Source organism: Vitis riparia, chromosome 15 (assembly GCF_004353265.1).
Source record: "Vitis riparia cultivar Riparia Gloire de Montpellier isolate 1030 chromosome 15, EGFV_Vit.rip_1.0, whole genome shotgun sequence".
Lineage (NCBI taxonomy): Eukaryota > Viridiplantae > Streptophyta > Magnoliopsida > Vitales > Vitaceae > Vitis > Vitis riparia.
The window spans coordinates 6,362,338-6,377,413 of NC_048445.1; the positions used below are offsets into that span (position 1 = coordinate 6,362,338).

Below are 15,076 nucleotides of genomic sequence, written 5' to 3' on the forward strand. Positions count from 1 at the left end.
CAATGAATAATATAAACTCCCACTAAATTTGGATATCCTCAAATGAGACAACACCCATATGAGCAGTGTGCTCATGAAAGACCTTGGGTGGTAATCCCTTTGTAAGCGGATCCGCTATCATGGAGTTTGTTCCAATATGCTCTATGGATATCTGTCCACTCTGTACTTTTTCTTTTACAACTAGGAACTTGATATCAATGTATTTTGATTTTGTAGAACTCCTGTTGTTATTGGAATATAAAACTGCTGATTTATTGTCACAAAATATCTTCAGTGGTCTTTCAATACCATCCAGAACACGCAGCCCAGTGACAAAATTTCGTAGCTATATTCCTTGATTGGATGCCTCATAACATGCTACAAACTCTGTTTCCATGGTGGATGAAGTTACGAGTGTCTGTTTGGCAGACCTCCATGAAATTGCTCCACTAGCCAACAGATAAATATAGCCTGATGTGGATCTTCTGCTGTCTTGGCATCCAGCAAAGTCGGAGTCGGAATACCCAATGAACTCTAACTGATCCAATCTCCTATATGTAAGCATGTACTCTTTTGTTCTCTGTAAATATCTCATAACCCTCTTGGCTGCTCTCCAATGATCCATTCCAGGGTTACTTAGATATCTGCCTAACATGCCAACAATGTACGCAATATCCGGACGTGTACATACCTGAGCATACATTAGACTCCCCACAGCCGAAGCGTAAGGAATCTTCTGCATTTCTTGACTTTCTAAACTATTTTTAGGGCATTGATTAAGACTGAATTTGTCTCCTTTAGCGACAGGGGTATCACTTGGTTTGCTATTTTGCATGCCATACCTTTGGAGGACTTTATCAATATAGGTCCTTTGTGACAATCCTAAAATACCCCTAGAACGATCTCGGTATATCTGGATTCCTAAGACAAAAGAGGCATTACCAAGATCTTTCATCTCAAAATGTTTTGATAAAAATCTCTTGGTGTCGTGCAGTATGCTAATATCATTTGTGGCTAGCAATATGTCATCGACATATAAAACCAGGAAAATATACTTACTCCCACTGAATTTGTGATACACACATTCATCCATAAGATTTGCCTCAAAACCATATGAGACAATAATTTGATGAAACTTGAAGTACCACTGACGAGAAGCTTGCTTGAGCCCATAAATGGATTTAGTTAATTTACAAACCATATTCTTTGAGTCTTTGGACACAAAATTTTCTGGTTGTACCATATAAATTGTTTCATCAATGTCACCATTGAGAAACGCTGTTTTAACATCCATTTGATGTAACTCAAGATCATAATGTGCAACTAGTGCCATGATTATCCTGAAAGAGTCCTTCGTAGAAACTGGAGAGAAGGTCTCTTTGAAGTCAATTCCTTCTTTTTGAGTAAAGCCTTTAGCTACAAGACGTGCTTTATACCTTTCTACATTACCATTTGAATCCCGCTTGGTTTTAAATATCCATTTACAACCAATGGGCTTTGTACCAACTGGTAATGGGACAAGTTCCCAAACTTTATTGTCTTGCATAGATTTGTACTCTTCATTCATGGCTTCAATCCATTTCTAAGAGTTGGAACTTTTCATGGCTTGTTGGAAGTTGATTGGATCATCTTCCATCATTCCACTTTCTTCCTCACGTTCCTGGAGATATACGATATAATCGTCCGAATTTGCATTTCTCCTCTCTCTAGTGGATCTCCTTAATGGCATATTTTCTTGAGGTTGTTGAGTTTGTTCTTCAGGAGCAATGTCCTCATTTGCAATTAAGGGTTGAACAATATTGTCTGTTGGTTGAGGATCCAAATTTACTTCTTGATCAATGATAGGTAGTGAAACCTGTACATTATCAAAAGCAATAGTAGATCCCTCTTCCTCCTCAAAGACAATATTCCTAGCCTGATTTCTCCCCCCAAACTCAACATCCTCAAAAAATGTTGCAGTTCCCGTCTCAAAAATTGACCTAATAGCAGGATCATAAAATTTAAAACCCCTTGATCGCTCTGCATAGCCAATAAAGTAGCTGCTAACTGTTTTAGAGTCCAATTTCTTTTCATGAGGCTTATAAGGTCTCGCTTCAGCTGGACATCCCCAAATATGAAAATGCTTTAAACTGGGCTTTCGACCCGTCCAAAGCTCATAAGGCGTTTTAGCAGCCGCTTTAGTTGGCACCCGATTTAGGATATAAGCTGCCGTTTTGAGTGCTTCACCCCAGAGTTTTTCGGGTAAAGTAGAATGACTAATCATACTCCTTACCATGTCCTTAAGGGTTTGGTTTCGTCTTTCTGCTACACCATTCATGCTAGGTGATCCTGGCATGGTGTATTGAGGGACGATCCCACATTCCTCTAGGTATTTAGCAAATGGTCCTGGACATTGTTCACCTGATCCGTCATATCTACCATAGTATTCACCACCACGGTCAGATCTGACACTCTTTATTCTTTTGTTGAGTTGTAACTCAACTTCTGCTTAAATGTTTTGAACATGTCCAATGATTGTAATTTCTCATGTATAAGAAATAGGTAGCCATATCTTGAATAGTCATCTATGAATGTTATAAAGTACTGTGACCATTCCAAGATGCCGTAGGGTATGGTCCACAGATATCTGTATGAATTAATTCTAAGACGTTTGTAGCTCTATTTGCACCTAATTTCTTTGTTTTGGTCTGTTTTCCTTTAATACACTCAACACAAATATCAAAATCTGAAAAGTCAAGTGAATCTAAAATCCCATCGGACACAAGTCGCTCAACTCTAGATTTAGAGATATGACCTAGGCGTTTGTGCCACAATGAGGCCAAATTATCTTTATTCAATTTACGTTTTGTACCTCGTGATTCCACATGCAAGGTTTCATTATAGGACGGAACAGTTTCCAACAAATATAGATTATCATAAACATTAAGTAAACCGGTTCCTACAACATTTGAATTAATAGATAATACAAATCTATTGTTTCCAAATGAACAACAATAACCTGATTTGTCCAAAACAGAAACTGAAATTAAATTCCGTCTGAAAGACGGTACAACAAAAGTATCTATTAAATCCAAAAAATAACCAGATTTCAATAATAATCTAAAGTGCCCTATTGCCTCTACTTCTACCGACTGACCGTCTCCGACATAGATGCATCTTTCAGCATCACTTGGTTTTCGGTAACTCAGGCAACCCTGCATAGAAACACAAATGTGAGTAGTAGCACCAGAATCTAACCACCATGTGTTTCTAGATACTGAAGCTAAATTAACTTCAGAACAGACCAAAGTAAGAAATATACCTTTCTTAACACGCCAAGCAGCATACTTGGTACATTCCTTCTTAGTATGTCCAGGCTTATTACAGAAGAAACATGTTACCTCAACTTTCTATTTCTTTTGTTCTAGGCCATTAGAAGTAGCAACCTTATTATCCTTATTCTTTCGTTTGCCCTTATCCTTGGAAGTGCTAGCCAGATGAGCACTTTCAGTCTTGTCTTGCTTCAATCTCTCTTCCTCTTGCACACAGAATGAAATGAGCTCATTAAGAGTCCATTTATCCTTTTGACAGTTATAACTGACCTTGAATTGATTAAATTGTGCAGGAAGAGAGATGATAACCAAATGCACGAGTAAATCATCAGATAACTCAAGTTTCAAAGCCTTAAGTTTTGAAGCAAGATGAGACATTTCCATGATGTACTCCCGAACATTACCCTTGCCTTTATACTTCATTGAAATCAAGTTTGCTAAAAGCGTGCTCGTTTCAGCCTTATCGTTTTTGGCAAAACGTTTCTGAATTTCCGTAAGGAAGTCACTGGCATTAGTAACCTCATCGGTTATCGCACCCCTGAAAGCTTCTGGAATTCCGCGCTTCATGATCATAAGACTTAGCCTATTTGAACGTTCCCACTTACCCCAATAAACCTCATCCTCTTGAGTACTTTGCTCATTGAGTTCATCGGGTTTGGGCATTCTCAAGGCTAAGTCTATATCCATGCAGCCTAAGAGAATCATCATATTCTCTTTCCAGTCCTTAAAATTAGTCCCATTTAACATAGGGACATTATTGATGTTGGCAGATATAGAAGTAGTTGATATAAAAGCTGAATCGAGAACAAAATAAAATGAATCAAATAAACCATCATGCTCACATAAAATAAGCAATTAAACACATAATCTTTAAATTTAAAAGCAAATTATGACATTTCAAGATACCTAGCACAACATTAATATCAAGTCTTTGGACAGTAATATTAACTGTAAGTGGTACTCTTGTTGTAGTGATCAAACATTGATGATAAGTTATGTCAAATAATAAATCTATCTTTGGATTGATTTATTATTCACATTAAGTTACCTTTATAATCATCACATATTTATCACCACAGGTATGTATGCAATTTGACCAAATATTAACTTTCCTTTGGGCTAGTCAATACCCGCATGAATCACATACACACAAATATCTAACACCCCGAACAGACTAATCTACACGAAAGATGTCACTTTGGTGATTTTCCGCTTTAATTAGCCTATTTAAAATGCTAGATCAATAACTTAAATATTAATATCATAAAATGCTATTAAATAATAATAATAATAATAATAGTAATAAAAAAAAATTTATCAACTCAATATTTTAATATATATATATATATATATATATATATATATATATATATATATATATATATATATATATATATATATATATATATTAAAATAATAACTCAAAGAATTAATCAAGGAGTTGGCTCTGATACCACTTGTTATAACTCAACCAAGATGAATACCCTAATTTCATATATACTGGAATCTCCTGATTAAAAAAATGAGTAGAAAAATAATAGCGGAAACATACCTGAATCCATTGAAGGAGAAACCTTATAGGAAGAAAACCCTTTGAGATGGTCTTCCAATTCTGGCCACTAGATTCTGTGTCAATTTCTCTCTGAGAGGATTTTCGGAAATTGGAATGCGTAGTAGTAGAATGGGGACCATAACCCTATTTATAAACTGCTAGGGCAGTTTTAATTTTATCACAATTATATTTCTGCCCCTCATAGAAATAATAATTATCTAATGGTATCTACACAATAATCTCATGACAATTATACCCTTAAGCCAATTAATCAATTATTAATTAGATCACTATATTTAGGCTTAATTAAATGATAGCACACACATTTTAATTATTTACATGTGTGGCCCAAATTATAGATTAATTGCAAAAAATTAATCTAACAAAATAGGTTTAGTGGGTATGAAATATAGTGAAGTGGTAGTAGGTTTTGCAAAGGTTTGATGGGGGGCCATGCATGGCCATGCAAAGGTTGGGGGAGTTGGTGGCTACATCTGCGTTCATGTCCTTAGGCACCACGTCACCCTTGTACATCAATTAGCAAGTTGTGTACTTGCCATGGCATGGGTCACATTTGGCCATTATAGACAGGGACTCAAAGGCGCTGTTGGTGATCTCCACCACAGAAAGTTGTTCATGGCATGCCTTCTTAGAACTTAACTAATGGAGCTTGATTAATGACTGGAGAAGATCCCCGACAAGTTTTTATTTCTGATTCTACTAAAACACTTAGACGAGAGCTGAAGTTATGCGTCGGCATATAAACAATATCTGTCTATTAGGCTTACTAGCAATACAATTTTTCTCAGAAATGTCCAAACCCTGGCAACTCTTTTCATATAACGCGTGCCTATTCACAATGGACTGCACCAATTTAACATTACAACCAACTTGCCCACCATGAGGATCATTAGTCTGAGCTTCCCATTTCTAGAAGCCTATAATGGAATAGGTTACCATGTTACATTCCCGAACCTTAAACCCTCATTTTTATTGCCATATCCACCCAACTCTGAAATGATTCCGGGAACAAGCCATCACCCATATTCGGTTTCACAGAAGGACTCTCTTATCACATTCATATGACTTATTCCATCATGACACATAACTGAAATTTTCTTTGGCATCTGGAAATGGTTTCCCCAAAGGCCCTGATGCTAGATACAACAAGGAACTATTAGAGAATTCATTACAATAGATTTTCTTTATGTTTTCAAATTTTTGTAATTAGTTGTAACTTCCTATTTTTGTTGTAATTCCCTAATTTTAGGATTGTTTCCTATTTTTGTTGTAATCCCCTAATTCTAGGATTGTTTCCTATTTTTGTGTTTTGGGTAGATTGTTTCCTATTTTTGTATTTTAGATTTTGTGTATATATATTCATTCTTTATCAATGGAAAAGTCAAGCCATTGTTTCTTAATAATCCTCTCTCTACTTCAACATGGTATTAAGAGCCTAATCTTCTTAGGCATATTTTCTTCTTCTTTTTTTCTTTATCCTCAATGGCTTCTGGTGCATCATTCTCATCCACCAACAATCCTATCACCATCCAAAACTCCCAAGATCCTCAACATCACCTCCTTACAATCAATCTCTCCAACATTACCAAATTGTCATCCACCAATTATGTCACATGGAGCCTTCAAATTCAATCTCTTCTTGAAGGTTATGATCTTCATCACTTCATTGATGGTGCTCATACTCCACCACCACCCACCGTCACTGTCACTGGTATTGCATCCCCAAATTAGACATACACAACCTAGAAGCGTCAAGATCATCTCATCTTTAGCGCTCTCCTTGGTGCTATTTCCATTTCACTACAACCACTTATTGTCCGCACCACCACTTCCCTTGATGCATGGCAAACCTTAGCCAATACCTATGCCAAACCATCTCGTGCTCATATTAAACAATTGAAGGAATAATTAAAGCGGTGTACCAAGGGCTCAAAATCAATTAGTGAATATATGCATGGGATAAAAACTCATGCTGATGCACTTGCCCTTTTGGGGAAGCCAGCTGATGATGAGGATCTTATTGATCGGGTTCTTGAAGGACTAAGTGATGAGTACAAATCTGTCATTGATGCAATTAATGTCCATGACACGTCAATTTCTTTTCTCGAGCTCCATGAGAAGCTTCTCAACAAAGAAGTATCTCTTCAGACCGCTCAACCATCTCCTCTATCACTACCAGCAACAACAAATCCTATAGCCTTCTGGAATCGTCCAAATTGGCGTCCATCAGCCACCACTCCACAACAACCAGACCCTACCACTGCATTTTCTCCTTATAATCAACGCCAACCCAAACCTTATTTGGGTCGTTGTCAAGCATGCGATATTCAAGGACACACTGCCAAGTGATGCCTGATGTTTCGACTTGTCACTAATCAACAATCCCTGACACCTCGTCCTCAAGGCACTCAGGGATATACTCCTACTTGGTTGTTGGATAGTGGAGCATTTCACCACGTTACGTCTGACTTGAGCAATCTCCCTTTTCATAGCCCATATCAAGGATCTAATGATATCATGATTGGCGATGGATCGACCATTCCCATCACACATACCGGTTCTACCATCATACCTACTTCCTCTCGCACCTTTACTTTACAAAACGTCCTTTGTGTCCCTTCCATGCAAAAGAACTTAATTTCAATTTATCAATTTTGCACTAATAACCATGTTTTTGTTGAATTCTCACCCTCTGCTTTTCAGGTGAAGGATCAAAACACGGGGACAATCCTTTTGATGGGTGAACTTAAGGATGACGTATATGAGTGGCCGACTACATTCCCTTCTGTTACCTCTTCACCGTTGCTTGCATTTTCCAATGTCAAGACCACTTCTTCTGAGTGGCACTCTAGATTAGGTCATTTATCATTTACTATTATGAAAAAATATTGTCTCTAAGTTTTCTTTACCATTGTCTAATCTGTTATCCTTTTCCACACATTGTAATGCCTATAGATGTAATAAAAGTCATAAAATTCCATTTTCTTCTTCTACCTTAACTTTATCCCATCCGCTTGAACTTCTCTTTTCTAATGTATGAACCTCTCTTGTTTGTTCTGTTGATGGTTTTCAGTACTATGTTATTTGTGTTGATCATTATACACGGTATATTTAGTATTATATACTTAAACGAAAATCTCATGTGTATGATGTCTTTGTACGCTTCAAGGCATTAGTCGAAAACCAATTTAAACACCGAATTGTTACCCTCTATTCAAATAATGGTGGCGAATATCAAGCCCTTGATAATTTTCTCTCCACCAATGGTATATCCCATCTTACTATACCACCACATACACCTAAACATAATGGTCTTTTCGAATGACGTCATCGCCATATTGTTGAAACCGGTATATCTCTTCTCCCTCATGTCTCGATGCCTCTAACTTTTTGGACTTACGCCTTTGCTATTGCTATATATCTCATCAACCGTATGCCCACACCCACACTACATCTCTCATTTCCTTTTGACAAACTCTTTGAGTCTCCACTAAACTTCAAGTGTTCGATTGCTTATGTTAATAGTGGCTTCATCCTTATTCTCAACATAAACTTAACTCTCGTTCCACTCCTTGTGTTTTTCTTGGTACTCTTCAACACAAAGTGCCTATATCTGTCTTGATCTATCCACCTCTAAAACCTATATTTCTCGTCATGTCAAATTTCTTGAAAACACTTTTCCCTTTACCACTCACCAATCCCATCTAGCTCGTCCCACCCCAGAGCTCATTTCCAACTGGCTTTCACTTGTCTAAACTCTAACCATTTCAAATGGCTTACTCAATACACCTCCACAAAGGGATTCCTCGTGTCAACATCTGTCCTAAAATGCCCAATCGGTCGACTGCCCCTCCTCACCAATCGACTGTTTACCATTAGAACCACACAATTCTGAGACCTCTTCTGCTTCAACCACAGCTCCATCCACCCATCAAAATACTCACCCCATGAACATTAGATAAAAAAAAAAAACATCCATAAACCCTTAACTAAGATGAATCTAACTGCTGTCATTTCTCAACCATCAAACATTGAGCCTAATACTGTTAACCAAGCCCTCACTGATCCCAAATGGAGACAAGCCATGAATGATGAATTTGATGCTCTTGTTTGGAATGGAACTTGGGAGCTTGTTCTATCTACTTTTATGTAGAATCTTGTTGGATGTAAGTGAGTTTTTTGTATTAAATGACTTCCTGATGGCTCTATTGACAGGTACAAAGCCAAATTAGTTCCCAAAGGTTTTCATCAAAGACATGGCATGGATTATCATGACATCTTTAGTTAGGTTGTCAAGTCGACAACAATACGACTTGTTCTAAGCCTGACAGTCAGTAAAGGTTGGTCATTGCGACAGTTGGATGTTAATAATGCCTTTTTTCAAGGCCATCTTTCCGAAGATGTCTACATGGCCCAACCTTTGAGATTTGTTGATAGAGACAATCCAACACATGTATGCAAATTAAAGAAGGCTATATATGGCCTCAAGCAGGCCCCACAAGATTGGTATCTTGAACTTTGCCAATTCCTCATTGAGTCTGGGTTCATAAACTCTCATGTAGACACTTCTCTATTCATTCTCCACTCAGGTGACATTACTATATATTTGTTTGTTTATGTGGATGACATTATTATCACAAGTACATTATTCAGCGCTACATTGACCTCCTGGCATAAAGATTTTCAATCAAGGATCTTGGCGCCTTATCCTACTTTCTCGGCATTGAGGTTCTTACCACTCCATCTGGTGTGTTGCTTATTCAAAGGCGCTATATCTGTGATCTTCTTGCCCGGACAAGAATGTTTGGTGCAAAACCTGTTGCTACCACTTGTTACAGATGGAAATCTCACACTTCATTCAGGTACAAGTCTGACTAACTGCACAGAATATAGAACCCTTGTTGGCAATCTACAGTATCTTTGCCTCACTCGCCCAAACATATCATATGTTGTTAACAAGCTATCCCAATTCATGTATCGCCTGACGTTTGAACATTGGAATGTTGTAAAACGACTGCATCGATATCTATGTGGCACATTGACTCATGGATAATTTCTTCATAAGGTAAATACACTTTCTCTTCATGCCTTCTCAGATGTAGATTAGGTTGGCAACAAAGACGACTATAGCTCCACGAGTGCCTATATTGTCTATCTTGGTTGTCATCCAATTTCTTGGTCATCCACAGAGGCTGAGTATCGATCAGTTGCCGCTACTACTTCAAAAATCAAATGAATTTGTTCCCTTCTCACAAAGCTTGGCGTCACTCTACCCACACTGCCTGTTATCTATTGTGACAATGTTGGTGCCATCTATCTTTGTTTTATTCCAGTCTTTCATTCGCGCATGAAACATATGGCAATTGATTATCACTTTATTCGAGATTGAGTTCAATCAGGTGTTCTTCGTGTTACTCATGTTTCCTCAGCAGATCAACTTGCTAGCATTCTTACTAAACCACTTTCACGAAGCTGCTTCCAAGAATTACGAGTCAAGATTGGGCAACCTTTGGAGCTCCATCTTGAGGGGGCATATTAGAGAATTCATTAACAATAAATTTTCTTTCTATTTCTAAATTCTTGTAATTAGTTGTAACTTTCTATTTTTGTTGTAATTTCCTAATTATAGGATTGTTTCCTACTTTTGTGTTTTGGGCTAATTTTAGAATTGTTTCCTATTTTTATGTTTTGAGTATATTATTTTCTATATTTGTGTTTAGATTTTGTGTATTTATATTCATTTTTAATCAATGAAAAAGTCAAGTCATTGTTTCTCAACCATCCTTTCTCTACTTCAACATGAACATTTCCTCACAAGACCAGACAATACCAGGCTGTAGCAAATTGCTTCAATAGAGCTCCAATCCTTGACTTCTTCCACAGCTGAATCTACTGGACCGACTTGAGTTTTCCCGGAAGCACCCCGAATAAGATGGCCAGCTCAGACATGATACCCAATACTCCAAAAATACTAGAAACAGAGGAGAAAATGAAGAAAATCAGAGCATGTACAAATGAAGATAATACTGTTAAACCTAGCTTCATTTCATAAAGATCTATGGGGTGGATATAGGTGGAATCAAGAGGGAGCAAAAGCATGATTTTGATACATCAAGTTCAGGGAAGAAGCAGAGCATCATATACTTATAAGAGAAATAAAAAACACCAAAACATAGCATGTCTATAAAGAGTAGATCCAACAAAGCAAACCAGTGGCCTAGTAGCCATACCTGGAAAGCTCCCTTCAAGCAGAGAGTTGCTTGGCTTCAAGCTCTGCTTCTTTAAGCTGTCTTGCCTCCCTTTGCTCCTCAGCTGACTCTCTGTTTTTGCTCACAAAAACCGCTCTCTGTTTTTCCTCTCCCGATCCCTCTCTCCCCTCTCCCTAGCTGGTTTTCCTCTTTTTCTCTAAGCTATCCCTCTTCTCAGTTTTTCTTTTTTTGCTTTCTTATCCTTGCTCCTTTTGACCGTCCCGCCTCAACACAACTCCTCCTTTCTCTTCTTTTATCTTCTCTGTTTCTCTTTCTTTTCTTGCAAGCTTCTACCGGATGCACTGTTCACCCTTCAGCAAAGATGTCACCACCCCATCCACCACCATGGTGAGTAGGCCATATGTCCCATGCAGCCTGCGTATGGAAGCCGGTCCCGCACTCGTCCAAGGTGCTGCCAACTCCTCCCCGGGAACCATTAAAATGTAATAAAACAATGCAAAGTCCAATGGTGTAAAAAAAAAGGGGTCTACACTCATCTTCATCAATACCCACTTTCAGCAGAGCCCTCTAGTTTAGAGAGAGAAGTTGGTTTTCTAGTGAGAGAAAAATGGCTAGAGTTACCAGCATTATCAGTGGTGGTGTCCAGAACGGCCCTCTCTTGCCCAATCTCTCCAAGCCTAACAAACCCACTCCTCCATTCACTACTCCCTTCTTGAGATCAGGGCCTAATGTTTTTTCTTCTTCTTTGAAGCATGAGAGGGTAGTTAGCAATTCGGTTGTTTCTGTTAGGGCCCCGTTTAGGGTTTCGGCCTCTGTCGCCGCCACTAAGGAGAAGCCGTCGACGGCGCCGGAGATTGTCCTGCAACCCATTAAAGAGATCTCCGGCACCATCACGTTGCCGGGTTCCAAATCCCTTTCCAATCGGATTCTGCTTCTTGCTGCTCTCTCTGAGGTATGAGGATTGTATTCTTTTCTTGTTGGGTGAAGTTTTGATTTTCAATATATGATTTAGCTGATTTGGTTTTGTATTGGAAATTGGGTACCATTACGATTGGCTTTGTGAATTGTGGTTATGTGAATTATATACGTGTAGAGACTTCCTTTCAAATTCGATTGTGAATGATTGCTACTCTTGATGCAGCTTGCTCATATTTCTTAGCATCATATATTGAATGAAGGGCTGATTTTTTTATAAATAAAATGAAATATAGAACTGGGAAAATCTATGCATCTCTTTTTGGAATTGGAATGACGAATAATGGTTTTTCTAAGAAAATATTGGTACCAAAGAAAGGTACTTGTGTCTGTAGTGTTGGAAATCAGGCTTTGAAGTAAATGAATTTGGAAAAATATGGATTTGTATGGGTGAACTTATAAAACTTAACACTTTAGATTGATGTATAAACCTTACAAAATGGTTGGTAAGCAAGTCATGAACTCTTTTGATGTTGCACTATCTAAAAGAAATCATTTAGTTTCAGGAGAATATACTTGGGGTCTATAGCTGTAGAATGTAGACTATTGTATGTGTGATTAACTGATGTATCTCTCAAGCTGGAAGACATAATTTAGAACATCCAAGTTTATGGTCTTTGGTTTTGGTGGGGTGAATTTTCCATGTAGAATTCAGGTTCTAAAAACTTTTGATGTCAATTATCTTGTCAGGGAACTACTGTTGTGGACAATTTGTTGAATAGTGAAGATGTCCATTACATGCTCGGAGCACTGAGAACCCTTGGGCTACAATTGGAAGAGCAAAGTGAAAATAAAAGAGTTATTGTGCAAGGTTGTGGGGGCCAATTTCCAGTGGGTAATGGATCAGGAGACGAAGTCCCACTTTTCCTAGGAAATGCTGGAACAGCAATGCGTCCATTGACAGCTGCAGTTACAGCTGCTGGTGGAAATGCAAGGTTTGTGAAATGTTTTATCATCCAACTTGTGCAAGCAAACTTAGGGATCACTCTTTTACAAAGAATTTTGGGTTGTTTTTTTCCTAGGCACAACCTTTTCTTCTCTTTTCTATATATTTCTTCTGTTAAGCTTGGACTTTAGCTTGATTCAATTCTGATACTAAAATGAAATTGACCTGCAATCACAACAAAGGTTGACATTCTTGTCTTCATAAATCACTTCAACTAATTAGGAAGCTCCAAAGAATCGAAACTGTGCCATAGAAGTGGCACACATGTTCAGGATTGCTTTTTGATAATTTCAATTAGCTAGTTAGATCCTAAAGTTGCCTCATTTCGAAGCTGAGGGAACGGAGAGAAGCTGAACTAAAAGAGACTCAACTCTCTAAGAGCGTGGTCAACACCATGTCCTAGTGCCTATCTCGATCTCTCATAATCTCTGGTCAGTCAATCTCATTTTTTTTTTTTGTAGGGTTTTCGAAATTGGGCAACAGTATGTTGAGTTTTTCGGTTTTGATTGCTGAAGAAATTGGGGATCTTTATTTGGTTGTCGTCAAAGTTTAGAAAAGAAAGAGAAAACAAATTTCTTTGGAATATTGCAATGGTTTTTCAGGAGTTTTTAGGCTGATGATGCGATTTTTAGTGGCTTCAAAATTTCTGCAGCTTGGTTGTTAATTTGGAGACGCATTTGTTGTGTTGTTGTTGCAGTGGAATGTTCTGAGCTTACAGGGGTTAGTGTTCATATGCAATCTGTCTTACCTTCATTTTATTTAGTATAAAGTTTAAATCTTTGAGACAGATAGTTTCTATTCGGGGGAGAGAGAGTGGTTGTTGAGCATAAAGTTCAATTTTTGTATGTTAATAAGAACAACATTTGAATTAATTACTTGTATGAGAGGAGAAAGATGCAAGTGATAAATAGAGATTCCAAATATCTAATGGGAAGTTTTTGAGTTGATGATGAGCTGAGCTGATTTCTTAAAATCTTTCTGCTCAGTGAGCTTCGTTTATTTACTGATCTTCTGTTTTTTTTTTTTTTAATGGATTTATATACGCTAGATCAGTAGAACTTAAAATGGGTACTACAAAAGTTTTCCTCAAGGCTGTCGATCAGTATCTCTTGGAGTTTTCAGGAGGTTGGTTTTTATTTGTTTCATTTAATTGGAGTACATTCAGCACTTCAATTTGTTGTAAGAAAGCGTTTTTCAATTTTGGTTGGATTTTGGGATGAGAGGTTTCCATATTTTTGTTTTGAGAAAATGCGGGGAAGAATAGTATATGTGATGATAGCGAAATGCTATATGTGGGATTTTCTATTGTTTGGGAACATAGAAAATGCAACTTCTAAAAACTCCTTTTCCTGGGTTCTGTTTTGTGTAAGAATGGGAAAGATTAGCAGTTGCTGTTAGTTTATGCTTCCCATGTTCAAGGGATATTGTGGAGAGGTAGCTGGAGGCCATTAGTGGAAATAACTTATTACAAAAAAAAGACATTTAGGGTAACATTTTAAATATAGAAGCAAACTAAGATAGTACAAAAGACAAATTGCTTAATGGCCTACAGGATAGCTGCTCCTCTTGTCCTCTGTGCCTCCATCGCTGGTGTTATTTTGAGTCCTAAACATATCCAAGTGATAAAATGGTTTATTCAAGTAGCATATATATAAATATAAGATTGGATAGATCATGGAAGGGTGAGTACACATGAATAAATAAGTAATGGTATCATCAGTCTAGACCCAACATACACTTGTTCAGGACTAAATTTTTGTTGTATACATCATATAGGATGATGTATATTCTAACTAAAACATTTATGTAACTTACACATTCTTGAATATCAATAAATATGAGTTCAATTCTATCTTATTCATACAACTTGAAAATTCGCACTGCAAGTCTAAAAGTGCCAAACAAATATGACAAAATCTCCTATCGAAGTGGTTAAGAGTGTTTTAAGCATCAAACCTGGTATTCAAATGGGAGAAATGGAGTCTAAACTAGATCATCTCGTGATCGCTTTACAGATGTGGAAATAAGAGTCTTGAGTCTGGCTAATAAGTTGGATATTCGGCCATCTTCTTGGGAAAGAGGA

General features: G+C 37.5%; 3 protein-coding genes across 3 annotated transcripts; 1 reads left to right on the forward strand and 2 right to left on the reverse strand.

Annotated features, from left to right (window-relative positions):
• Positions 1-325: 325 nt before the first annotated feature.
• Positions 326-721, reverse strand: LOC117931900 (secreted RxLR effector protein 161-like). Its single transcript, XM_034852976.1, has one exon. It carries the CDS (start codon positions 719-721, stop codon positions 326-328), a length of 396 nt encoding a protein of 131 aa, XP_034708867.1.
• A 2,647-nt stretch (positions 722-3,368) lies between these two features.
• On the reverse strand, positions 3,369-3,977 carry LOC117931901. The gene is made up of 2 exons (XM_034852977.1): positions 3,561-3,977; positions 3,369-3,494 (listed from the first exon to the last, which is right to left on the reverse strand). The coding sequence occupies exons 1-2, from the start codon at positions 3,975-3,977 to the stop codon at positions 3,369-3,371; spliced, it is 543 nt and encodes a 180-aa protein (XP_034708868.1).
• Positions 3,978-11,679: 7,702 nt separating this feature from the next.
• On the forward strand, positions 11,680-13,948 carry LOC117931902 (3-phosphoshikimate 1-carboxyvinyltransferase, chloroplastic-like). The gene is made up of 2 exons (XM_034852978.1): positions 11,680-12,024; positions 12,738-13,948. The coding sequence occupies exons 1-2, from the start codon at positions 11,680-11,682 to the stop codon at positions 13,122-13,124; spliced, it is 732 nt and encodes a 243-aa protein (XP_034708869.1). The 3' UTR covers positions 13,125-13,948.
• The last annotated feature ends 1,128 nt before the right edge of the window (positions 13,949-15,076 follow it).

Coding starts and splice junctions, on each gene's coding strand:
- LOC117931901 (XM_034852977.1), bottom strand. CDS start 3,977: ATGGATATAGACTTAGCCTTGAGAATGCCCAAACCCGATGAACTCAAT. Junction 3,495..3,560: donor CACAATTTAATCAATTCAAG/GTCAGTTATAAC, acceptor TGTGTGCAAGAG/GAAGAGAGATTGAAGCAAGA.
- LOC117931900 (XM_034852976.1), bottom strand. CDS start 721: ATGCAGAAGATTCCTTACGCTTCGGCTGTGGGGAGTCTAATGTATGCT.
- LOC117931902 (XM_034852978.1), top strand. CDS start 11,680: ATGGCTAGAGTTACCAGCATTATCAGTGGTGGTGTCCAGAACGGCCCT. Junction 12,025..12,737: donor TTCTTGCTGCTCTCTCTGAG/GTATGAGGATTG, acceptor TTATCTTGTCAG/GGAACTACTGTTGTGGACAA.